Source organism: Pseudophryne corroboree, chromosome 10 (genome assembly GCF_028390025.1).
Source record: "Pseudophryne corroboree isolate aPseCor3 chromosome 10, aPseCor3.hap2, whole genome shotgun sequence".
NCBI lineage: Eukaryota > Metazoa > Chordata > Amphibia > Anura > Myobatrachidae > Pseudophryne > Pseudophryne corroboree.
This window is the reverse complement of record NC_086453.1, coordinates 297,070,255-297,081,931: the sequence shown is the minus strand read 5'-3', so window position 1 is coordinate 297,081,931 and position 11,677 is coordinate 297,070,255. Positions and strand designations below refer to the sequence as shown.

Here is an 11,677-nt window from a genome sequence, read left to right as displayed (position 1 = left end):
GCAGTGTGACCGCTGAAATATTGCACTCTCAGGTCCTGGCAAGCGGACAACGGGAGCTCCAGTCAGCGTCTCAGATGTAACCACCGCTTGTAGTATGACCGCTGGAGATAGCACACTCTCAGGTCCTGGCAGGCGGACAGCGGGTTTTTCTGATCAGCGTCTGAGATAGAGCCGCCGCTTGTACTAAGACCGCTGGAGGTAGTACACTCTCAGGTGCTGGCAGGCTGACAATCGGGAACTCCGGTCAGCGGCTCAGTGCGTGTGGATCCTTCCGTCAGTGTGTGGTCAGACAGACAGGGAGATGACGTCATGCATGAAATACTATGCAAACACTGGCCACAGGCGCCCCGTGCGATCGCCTAAGATCGGCCCTGCTTGCACCCATGAAATTTTTGTTTTAGTGCAGAGTAAGCCCTGCCCCTTTCATGAAGTCATCATGGATAGTTGTGACGATGTCATTACAGCTCAGCCTCTTCCCCGCTGGTGGTGATTACTGGTGGGGGCTAGGTACGTTTTTGTTTGTGTTTTTACATTGGCCCTCATTCCGAGTTGATCGCTCGCAAGGCGATTTTAGCAGAGTTACACACGCTAAGCCGCCGCCTACTGGAGTGAATCTTAGCTTCTTAAAATTGCGAACGATGTATTCGCAATATTGCGATTACAAACTACTTAGCAGTTTCAGAGTAGCTTCAGACTTACTCGGCATCTGCGATCAGTTCAGTGCTTGTCGTTCCTGGTTTGACGTCACAAACACACCCAGCGTTCGCCCAGACACTCCCCCGTTTCTCCGGCCACTCCTGCGTTTTTTCCGGAAACGGTAGCGTTTTCATCCACACGCCCATAAAATGCCGTGTTTCCGCCCAGTAACACCCATTTCCTGTCAATCACATTACGTTCGCCGGAGCGAAGAAAAAGCCGTGAGTAAAAAAACTATCTTCATAGCAAAATTACTTGGCGCAGTCGCAGTGCGAACATTGCGCATGCGTACTAAGCAGAAAAACGCTGCGATGCGATGAAATTTACCGAGCGAACAACTCGGAATGAGGGCCATAGATTTTTATCGAAGTAGTGAGTGAAATATCCAACAATGAAAATAATACAAAGCAAGATATATGAAAACTACTTTCAGTAGGGCCCAATGGAACTGAATGAAAATGACATAATGAATGAAGGAACAATCAGCAAAGAGAAAAACAATTTATGTGGCATAGAGATATTTCAAGAGACGGGCATAAGATTAACAAATTAGTAAGTAAGAAAAGTATGCATATAAACCATAATTAAACATAACTAAACCTGCTCGCACCTCATCCCCTCATCTCCCAGGCAGAGGCATCGGAATGAGGGAGGGCAAGGGGGAAGCATGCCTCCCACCCCCCAATATGACAGAGGCACAGGCGCTGGGGAGGGGGAGCGCTTACCCCCGGATCACCGTGGAGATTCCAGTCCTATTTTAAAATGTCTGCCACCACAGCGTGCTGCCCCATGCCCTGTCGTACCCGGCTCTTCACACAGATGCATTACTGGGAGGAGTTGAGAATGTCCCAGCAGGCTCAGCATGGTCACGCCTCCTCCCAGTAATGCATCTGTGTGAAGAGTCGGCTAGGACATGACATGGGGCAGTACGCTGCAGCGGCAGACATTTTAAAGTAGACTGGAGTCTCTGTGGTGATTCGGCGGTAAGCGCTCGCCCTCCGCAGCGCCTGTGCCATGGCGGTGGGTCGGGTGGATCCTTGGGGGAGTGCCAAAATGTATTTTTTCCGCGCCCCCCCAACCACAAAACATTCTGGCAACCCTGCCCCCAGGGTCACACTGTAATAGGAGGATTACCCTCCACCATGTGCAAAAGACACCAGGAAGTATTACGCAAAGAGTTATGAATTTGAGATCGTGTGGCTATTGACAGGGTCACTATAAAGCTTTCAAACATTTTGAAAAACGTATCACTCCTAGGCTGGGATGTGATGAAGTCTCATTTCAACAGCAGTGCAGGATGCCATATGAACTCCGATTTTTTTTTAAAGGGGCAATCAATTACAAGGCAAAGTTAAGCTTTGTAAATGATTGCCCCTTTAAAAAATCACCGAGTTTGGCCGGCATCACGCATGGCCGTTGAACTCGGACTTCATTACATCCCGGCCATAGTTTTTTTTTCCAGTGTAACTTCCACCCACGCCATGTGTTGAAGATAAAATCATTTTGCTTTGAAAAGGGGCCTGGTTGGGGGTTTAGGGTATAGCCAAACTTGTAGAATAGATAACGAGGTGCCACATTGACCACCAACAGCAGCCATCTGTTGCTCCTTGAGCCCCTGATCTCCCGTGGAAGAATGCCAAACAGTGCCCATTCTGGAGATTATGGGGGTCATTCCGAGTTGATCGTAGCCGTTCTAAATTTAGCACAGCTACGATCATTCACACTGACATGCGGGGGGATGCCCAGCACAGGGCTAGTCCACCCCGCATGTCAGTGCCGGCCCCCCCGCCGAAGTGCAAAGGCATCGGATAGCGGCGATGCCTTTGCACTTCAAGAGTAGCTCCTGACCAGCGCAGCTCTAGCGTGCTGGCCCGGAGCTACTCATCGCTCCCCGGCCCGCAGCGGCTGCGTGTGACGTCATGCAGCCGCTGCGGACCACCCCCCCAACGGTCCGGCCACACCTGTGTTGGCAGGACCGCTCCCCCTAAACGGTGGCTTAACGCCGCCGTCCAGCCCCCTCCCGCCCAGCGACCGCCTCTGCCTTGGAGGCGATCGCTAGGCAACGACGATTGCGCAGTTCTGACCCGATCGCTGCACTGCGAGAAACTGCAGCGAGCGATCAGGACCGGAATGACCCCCTATGTCAGATAATATACCAAATGCTCATTAGAGTAACTGAGCACCTGTAGCCATAATATGTGGATTAGTGGGCAGGATCATAGACAGAGGAATAGATTGGCCTGGGGCAAACCATATTTAAAGCAGGTATGAGTTGGCGAGATGCCAAGCAGAAACCTCATATGTGGGGACAGATAGGATCTATGCAGTATGTTAATCATACTTGCCTACTTTGCTGCCTCCTCCTCCGGGAGGAGGCAGCGTTGTAGGTGTATAGGGGCGTGGCCGGCAGCAGGATGGGCGGTTCAGGGGCGTGGTCAGCAGCAGGATGGGCGGTCCGGGGGCGTTGCATCAGGGTCGCGTCATCGTGACTCCACCCCCCGCTGTGCTGTGCCGAGAAACGAGGCACTGCATAGCGGGGGGCGGAGCTACGATGACGCGATTCAGCGCAAATCGCGTCATCGGACCCCCTCGGGCCGCCCACTTGTTCTCTGCTGTGGGCGGCCGAGGCGGAAAGCGAGAGGCTTGCCCACCTTTCCGGGGGGCCGGGAGGGTCACCCAATTATCGGGAGCCTCACGGCCATTCCGGGAGGGTAGGCAAGTATGATGTTAATGAGCATCTAGGCAAGTTTTTTTATTACTTTTATTTTAACGAGTTTGAGCGCTGAAGATGAGTAATACTTGCCCTAGGCACTCAAGAGGGTTACTTTGCTTTTTCATCCCAAACATCAATACTAATTAGACCTTGCTGGTGTAACGTGGCTGCACAAAACAGTGCAGGGTTTCCAGTGCACGTGGGCCCCTGGGTACACATACTTATACCCCTTTCAGACCGCCAGCTATAAACACGGGTTATTGGCACATGAACACACATAACCCGTGTTCATGTGCGGTCTGAAAGGTGCCAGGGTTGAAATACCAGGTCGAGCGACCCGGTATTCTAACTCTGGTAGCGAGCAGGGCTGAATACGAGTTCAACCCAGCTTGCTGTGCGGTGTGAACGGGAGCCAGGTTGCTGCGACCCGTTTACCATTCACTGTGTGTGGACAGGCAGCGCTTGGAGATCATGTGATCTCCAAGCGCCGCCCTCACCGCTGACATCACCAACCCAGCAATATGCCTGAGGAGGGTCGCACCCTGGGAGCTCTCGTGTCATGCATTCCCATGTCACCGCTGCAGCAGGAGCAGAAATCCCTGGGAAAATGGTGTGGCAAACATTTTCTGAGAGATTTCTCAGCAGTAACATGACGAAGGCACCATGTTCTCGAAGCCTGCACATGCCAGACTCTATTGCACCACAGAGAGGATGGGGCCCACATGGTGTCTGGACACAGGCCTCCTCCTCTCTTAAACCACCCTTGGTTATAGGACTCTTTTTGTATATAGGCCATAAGCATACCTCCCAACTTTTAGTTCCCGAAAAAGGGGTGTGACTTCGGTAAAAGTGGGTATGGCTTCGTGGAAATGCAGCGACTGCCTGCCACGCTTCAAATTTACCTCACAGTGGGGGCATGGCCAGCGCTCTATGAGCTGCTGGCATACCCCCAGCCCCTCTGTATCCTATGAACAGACTCAGTGACTGCGGTGAGGTCAGTGGCTGGGAAGGCACTTGCTGCTACCCAACCGCCCCCCCCCCCCCTCTTAAAAAACTAAAAAAAACTTTAAAAAAAAGCGTAGAGTCCCCCTTGCATCACTAAAGCCAGCACCAGGCTGAACCAGCCAGGGGAATAATGCCATAGCAGGGGAGACACTCAGTATGGGGTCCCCCTGCCATAACATTAACACCCCCCAAATCAGTCAGCCCAATTGGCATTCCTCAGAAAGTGGGGACCCCAAAAATTTAAGAGGGGTCCCCCCCTCCTGAGCAGCAACCAGCACTGGGCTGATAGCCCAGTGCTATGCCCCGCACCTCTGGCCTGGTGGCAGTGGGTGCGGGGTTCATGCTATAATATTGTTCTTTACAGGTGGCCTACAGGTCCCAGCGAGCCTGCCCCAGCATGCTGGCACTTGGAGAACCACAAGTGCCAGCATGCCTGGACATTAAGGGGCCCGCTGGCACCTATAGTCCACCTGTAAAGGAAATATTAAAATAAACACAAGACACAGTTTTAAAATAACATTTATTATTCAGGGTCTTCACCTGGGAGGCGGCGGCCTATAAGCTCTTTTGCATGGCCGCCGCCCATCCAGGACTTCCACAGCGTCATCAATCGTCAGGAGCTCTTCACAGCTCCTCCTCCGCCGTCGGACTGACAGCCGCTGACTCGCGCTGACTTATATAAGTCAGCCTGAGAGGGCGGGGCGATGATGCGGGGAGCCGTTATTGGCTCGCGGTGGCCATCTTTAATTTCAAAAATTACGCTGTGGCACCATTTTTTAAATGGGTACCGCTCCGCTGCCAAACTCTGCAGAATGGCAGGCAGGGATCTCGGATCCATGCCTGACGCCCGCACCGCCACCGCATCCCGCCGCCCGCAACTCCTCCGCATTCGCCCGCACCCAGTGAGTGATGGCAGCGACGGATCCGCTGGCCAATCACATCTGGCATCACTGACAGGGGCGTGCTTTCATGGATTGAAAGCACGTCCCTGTATGAAAGCGGCACTTTAGTAGGTGTCGCTTTCCATTATATTTTCAATGGGCTTTTACAGCCCAAGGCTTGGCCTGCCCCTGCCCGCCCCCTGTTCCCATTCACAACAGGAGGCACCACGATCGGTGCCTCCCAAACCCATTTAAACAGAAGTAATGATCAGTTTAATATAAAGGAGATACTTATGACACAGAATATGTGTCATAAATATCTTTGTATTATTTTAATCATTAATGACAGGGGAGGCACTGCCTCCCCTGCCTCCCTTGACTGCACGTCCCTGGCACAGCGTCTATTCACGCTGCTCTGCTATGCAGACCAGTAGTGACTGACAGGAGCTCCCCAACTCTTCCCCCCCCCCCTCCCCCTCCCCACCGCAGGACACTGTGACCCGCGGGTGGGACAGCAGGACAGTCCCAAAAAAAACAGGACTGTCTGCGAAAATCGGGACAGTTGGGAGGTATGCCATATAATGCGGACTGTTTTGGTTATTACCCCATCCCTAGACCACACAGGGAGGCTGTAATCTCTCCCTCCCTGCCTACCTGGTGGCGTCTGTCAGCAATTCCACCCACCTGACAGGACACCTCATGGACAGGAATGTGCACTACAGGCTCCAGGATGGCAGATTTTGTTGCAGGGAGCCGGTCCTGTCCAGTGTTCCGATTTTACCCAATCCCAGATAAATTGTTGCAGGCTGCAATTCTGTGTGTAGCTAATGAATAAAAAGTAAGTCCCTACACTAGCATACATGCGTCACACATCATAAGAAGGTTTAGGTTTTCTTATATTGCTTTTCAGACTTGAATCTGTGTAAATGATACATTATTATTCATTTTGGTTTTGTAGATTACTAATGTACGTTCTAAAACATTTAACCATAGAGAAGACAGCATGGTGGCTGCCATTGGTAACTCAGCATGGACAAGGGTAAGGAGAAAATAGGAAATTAATATGTGTATGCTGAATATATAGTAATCAGGCCGGATGTAATGAAGTCCAAGTTGGCCAGAAGTGCGGGTTCCCGGCTGAACTCTGACGTATTTAGCCGTAGTGAAAGCAAATGTCATCACTACAAATATTTGACCGTATATAGTAATTTATGTAAAATTACTCAGAAGAGATATAATTACTGTGTCATAGTATCACGTGTCTACAGGATGTTACATTACGTGGTACAGTAAGTTGTGATCAGAATGAGCAGATGGAACTTTAGTGGGGGTTCCTTGTTCCACAATGTGCAATTTCCCAGAGATAAATTACCGTAACTAAAATTCCGGCAAAGGACTGAGAAAGACATTTTTACAGGATATGATGCAGCTGCCACTTGCCAGGATAGATGGATATGAGATACAGTATGAGATAGATAGATAGATAGATAGATAGATAGATAGATAGATAGATAGACTTACCTGTCTTTAATGAAGGATTAAAACTCCATATTCCATAGATAGATAGATAGATAGATAGATGATTTACCTGTCTTTAAGGAAGGGGAGAAAAAAACAACATATTCGATAGATAGATAGATAGATAGATAGATAGATAGATAGATAGATAGATAGATAGATAAAGAAAGATAGAGAGATAAATAGACAGACAGATAGATTTATCTGTCTTTAATGAAAGATTAAAACTCCATATTCCATATTCCATAGATAGATAGATAGATAGATAGATAGATAGATAGATAGATAGATGATTTACCTGTCTTTAATGAAGGATTACAATGCCATATTCCATAGATAGATAGATAGATAGATAGATAGATAGATAGATAGATAAAGAAAGATAGAGAGATAAATAGATAGATGATTTACCTGTCTTTAATGAAGGATTACAACGCCATATTCCATAGATAGATAGATAGATAGATAGATAGATAGATAGATAGATAGATAGATAGATAGATAGAGAAAGAAAGATAGATAGATAGATAGATAAATAGATAGATAGATAGATAGATAGATAGATAGATAGATAGATGATTTACCTGTCTTTAATGAAGGATTACAACTCCATATTCCATAGATAGATAGATAGATAGATAGATAGATAGATAAAGAAAGAAAGATAGAGCGATAGATAAATAGACAGATAGGTAGATTTATCTGTCTTTAATGAAGGATTAAAATTAGATAGATAGATAGATAGATAGATAGATAGATAGATAGATAGATAGATAGATAGATAGATAGAGAGATAGATAATTTACCTGTCTTTAATGAAGGATTACAACTCCATATTCCATAGATAGATCAAGAAAGATAGAGAGATAAATAGACAGACAGATTTATCTGTCTTTAATGAAGGATTACAACTCCATATTCCATAGATAGATAGATAGATAGATAGATAGATAGATAGATAGATAGATAGATAGATAGTTGATTCACCTGTCCTTTGAAAGGAATAAAACTCCATATCAGTACACTGTTTTGCTAGCTTTATTTTACTTTTATTGCCAAAGCAAAGAATTTTAAAACTTATTTGCCCTCTCACCCAAAAATTCCAGGAGACTCCTGAATTTGGGGGAAAGCTCCCAGAAGAGTGGGCATCTCGCCACTTCTCCAGTGAAGAGGGTGTGTGGTGTTAAACATCCAAAGGGGTGAGGCAATGATGACACTTCAAAGCGGAACGCCGCTGCCCCTCTTACCTGGACTTCCACCTACTCAGGGAAGTAGGCAAGTATGGTTCAAGGTCTTCACTCTACAACATTCTCGGTCAGCCATAGTATGTATAATACAGTGTGTGCAAAAAGTTACTGTGCACTGTGACAACACACACTCTCTGTTTAACCGTCAGCAGCATTGTGCTTGTGCCGCGATAAGTAATCACTCCATCGACTACACTACACAGGTTGGGTATGCGTGACCGGAGGTATGCCAGCAGGGAAGGGGGATGGGGGGGGGGCAGCACAAGAAGTCCCTTGCGGCATCGGTGGCAAGCGCAGGTTTTATTCCCACTCTATGGGTGTCGTGGACACCCACGTGTGGGAATAATCACTGCTAGTCGGCATTCCGGCTGTCGGGGTTCTTAGTGATCGGGATGTAGAGGGAGGTATTGAGGCCGCCTAACACATAACTACATCCCCACTACACACAGCCGCATGCGCAGTGCAGGACGGCCCATGACGGAGAACAGGCACAGCACATTGCTGCATTATTACATCACTACATTCAGTGCACAGTAACTGCTTGGACACCCCGTATAAAACACACAAAGTCAATCAAATATTTGTCATTTATATGTAAAATATAGAACCAAAAAAAAAAATCAAGTGCTTTAGACATTTCTTTGAAATCCTCTTCGCAGTGACACTTCAACATGAAGTAACAATTCACCAAGTTGGGGGAAAATATGTTTTCTACTATCGGTCACATGACCGGAATCTTCATCGTTTGAACAAAGTTACTAAGTTGCGTCCTATCCTTGAGTGTCAGGAACTGCAATACGTAGACTCTCTAGCTCTGAAGGGCTGGTAAGATCTGAGATTTACCACGGTCTCCAGATGGCGGGTGCGGATTGGTATTTGGCGCCTGGAGGTGCCAGCTGTGCCTTGCTGTCCGCTGGCTGGGCTATGTGGAAATACTGTAATACTTTTTGATGTGTCGGGCTCATTTTGTCAGCATACGACAGGAATTGGAGCGTCTCCTCCAAACACTGGCTGTAACCTTGGTTGTAGTCAGGGAACAGAGTTTTTCTAGCAGCTGATTCCACTGTTGAACAACAAAACATATATTAAAATCCTTTTCAATGTTTGTTTGTTTTTTATATATTCTCATGACTCTGTCCAACTATATAACAATTTATGTATGCATATAATCCGCTACTAATTTATCATGCTATATAACAGCAAAGCTGGATACACAACTATGCAATTATCGGGCCGATCACCAGATACTGTCTGCTTGGCCCAATAATGGCATAGGACAGTTAGGGGGTAATGCAGAGTTGATCGCAGCAGCAAATTTGTTAGCAGTTGGGCAAAACCATGTGCACTGCAGGGGGGGGGGGAGGGGGTATATAACATGTGCAGAGAGAGTTACAGTAGATTTGGGTAGGTGATATTGTTTCTGTGCAGGGTAAATACTGGCTGTTTTATTTTTACACTGCAGCTTGAACACAACCCACCCAAATCTAACTCTCTCTGCACATGTTATATCTGCCCCAGTCCCCCCCCCCCCCCTGCAGTGCACATGGTTTTGCCCAACTGCTAACAAATTTGCTACTGCGATCAACTCTGAATTAGGCCCTTAGCCAATAAATGGCTGCAAGCACTCCAGCAATGGTCGACTCGAGAGGTTGCATCTTAGGAGCTGCTTAAAAATTGAGATGCCAACCTCACGATCCTCTTGAAGAAAGTGCATGTACCCTGATTGGATATGACTCTGAGGATGGGAGCCTTTATCTGATTTACAGTGTGATCGGCACAGTGTCTACCTAGTTTTACATGTTATTTGGCTAATAAAAAAATTGTGTTAATCGTGAGTAGCTATATTATTATCACTAATTTGAAATGCATTTGTGTCCTCATTGATTACTAGTGTATACTCAGAAACATTGGTTCACCTCACAAAATGGCTGCCTCAGTCACTAGTTCATACTCTCCTGCCTCCTCTCCAAGATCTTGGAGGTGAGGCCCAAGAAGGTTTCATGACTCCTGATAATATATTTTCACAAGTAAACATGAAAGATGGCTTGTACTTAAAATGTATGTAATATACAGTAGACACCAGCCTTAAGAAAGATGCCAGTAGCTAAAGCCAAGATGTATAACGGATAATACACAGTAATCTAATAGGGTGTGGATTAATAGATCGACAATGTTTAGGTCAGCAATCCTTAGGTCGCCAGTTAATGGTCGAGATGCATTAAGTTGACAGGTACAAAAGGTCGACAGGTTCAAAAGATCAACATGGAAATGGTTGACACGTTTTTTGGGGGGTGGGCTTTGTGCCAAATCTTGGATTTTTATTGTTATGTGTCCACCATCAGTAGAAACTTCAACCCGCGCAGGCTCACTTGCTCGCCACGCTTCGGGCTTGGTGGCTCGCTCCGCTTCGCTCGCCACAGGTTACTATTCCCAATAGATGTTCACGTGGATAGTAAATCAAGCAGATGTTGAAAAAACGTGTAAACCATTTAAAACATGTGTCGACCATTTTTTATGTCGACCTTCAGAACCAGTCAACCTTAAGCACTGTTGATCTTTCATCTATCGACCTTTTGTACCTGTCTTGGCATGTTGACCACATGGGTGTCGACCTATTGATTGTGGACCTCTCCATTATTGACCTTTCATCTGGATACCAGACTATCCGTACAAAGCACAACAGTATGTTACATAAGGGAGATAAGTATTTGTTTTAATGAGCAACATGACGGGAAGCACAGTGCTCTGAACCCACCGTTCATTTGCAGGTGCTGCTGTTTCAAATAGTTGACCGTCATCTCCAGTATATCAGCTTTCTCCAGTTTGGAGTTCGGCTGGTGTATCTGAAAATCTGTCTCCAGCAGGAGCCGGAGCTGTTTAATAGAACTGTTTATCCTGTCTCTCCTCAGCTTTTCCACCGCCGGTTTCCTTAATTGCTAAAAATGTTAAAACAAAAATTGCGGCTTGTTACAATGGATTATATTGTAAAAGCAATTGAACAGCAATATAGATTGTGAGCTCATATGACCAGTTTCCTCTGTTTACAACACACAGGTGTGCATTGGCGCTAGAAAATCATGCGTCCTAATTATTGTACATTACAGCACTGTATGTCTATATTATTACATATCTGTGCATAAAGTGCATAGAACAAAAATCCGGTACATACCCTGACAGAATGTTTGGATCTTTGTCCGCTGGTGCAGGAATCCATGGTGCTGGTTGCGGCCATGTTTATAAATATATAATATATCCCTGCTGATTGATTTTCTGCTTGCGGCAGATGTGAGGCTGTCCACTATTTATATGTCCATATCAGCAGCTGAATCTGTGAGTCCTCTGCTCTCTGAAGTTTCCCACAGTCAGCAGCCAATGGCAGAGCCCACCCACACAATGCAGAGGGCTTCAATTACTAGATGCTAAATTAACTGTGGAACTGCTTTAGGATAACAACCCTCTGTTCAGGAGCAGGTGGAGTGTGGAATAACAATAGGGTAGAAGCCGATAATAATACACTAGATTCTGGGAAAGACTTGTGCGGTCAGGAGGCACGTGCTCTATTTGCCTGATGGGAAGGAGTATATACTGTAGCATATCTATCTATCTACTGCTGCACC

General features: G+C 46.7%; 1 protein-coding gene and 1 long non-coding RNA gene across 2 annotated transcripts; one reads left to right on the top strand and one right to left on the bottom strand.

Moving 5' to 3' along the window:
• Positions 1–1,593: 1,593 nt before the first annotated feature.
• Positions 1,594–8,003, top strand: LOC134965558 (uncharacterized). Its single transcript, XR_010188433.1, has 3 exons — positions 1,594–1,679; positions 6,254–6,334; positions 7,920–8,003. It is a non-coding gene; the product is annotated as an uncharacterized LOC134965558 (long non-coding RNA).
• Positions 8,004–8,297: 294 nt separating this feature from the next.
• On the bottom strand, positions 8,298–11,413 carry LOC134965557 (transcription factor HES-5-like). The gene is made up of 3 exons (XM_063941929.1): positions 11,230–11,413; positions 10,816–10,996; positions 8,298–9,123 (listed from the first exon to the last, which is right to left on the bottom strand). The coding sequence occupies exons 1-3, from the start codon at positions 11,290–11,292 to the stop codon at positions 8,900–8,902; spliced, it is 468 nt and encodes a 155-aa protein (XP_063797999.1). The 5' UTR covers positions 11,293–11,413; the 3' UTR covers positions 8,298–8,899.
• Positions 11,414–11,677: the final 264 nt, after the last annotated feature.

Bases quoted from the DNA above. Each gene is read 5' to 3' on its own strand.
- LOC134965557 (XM_063941929.1), bottom strand. From the start codon at position 11,292: ATGGCCGCAACCAGCACCATGGATTCCTGCACCAGCGGACAAAGATCC. The intron at 10,997-11,229 runs GTATGTACCGGA...TAACATTTTTAG, and splicing joins GATCCAAACATTCTGTCAGG to CAATTAAGGAAACCGGCGGT. The intron at 9,124-10,815 runs GTGGGTTCAGAG...GTTGTTCAACAG, and splicing joins GCAGCACCTGCAAATGAACG to TGGAATCAGCTGCTAGAAAA.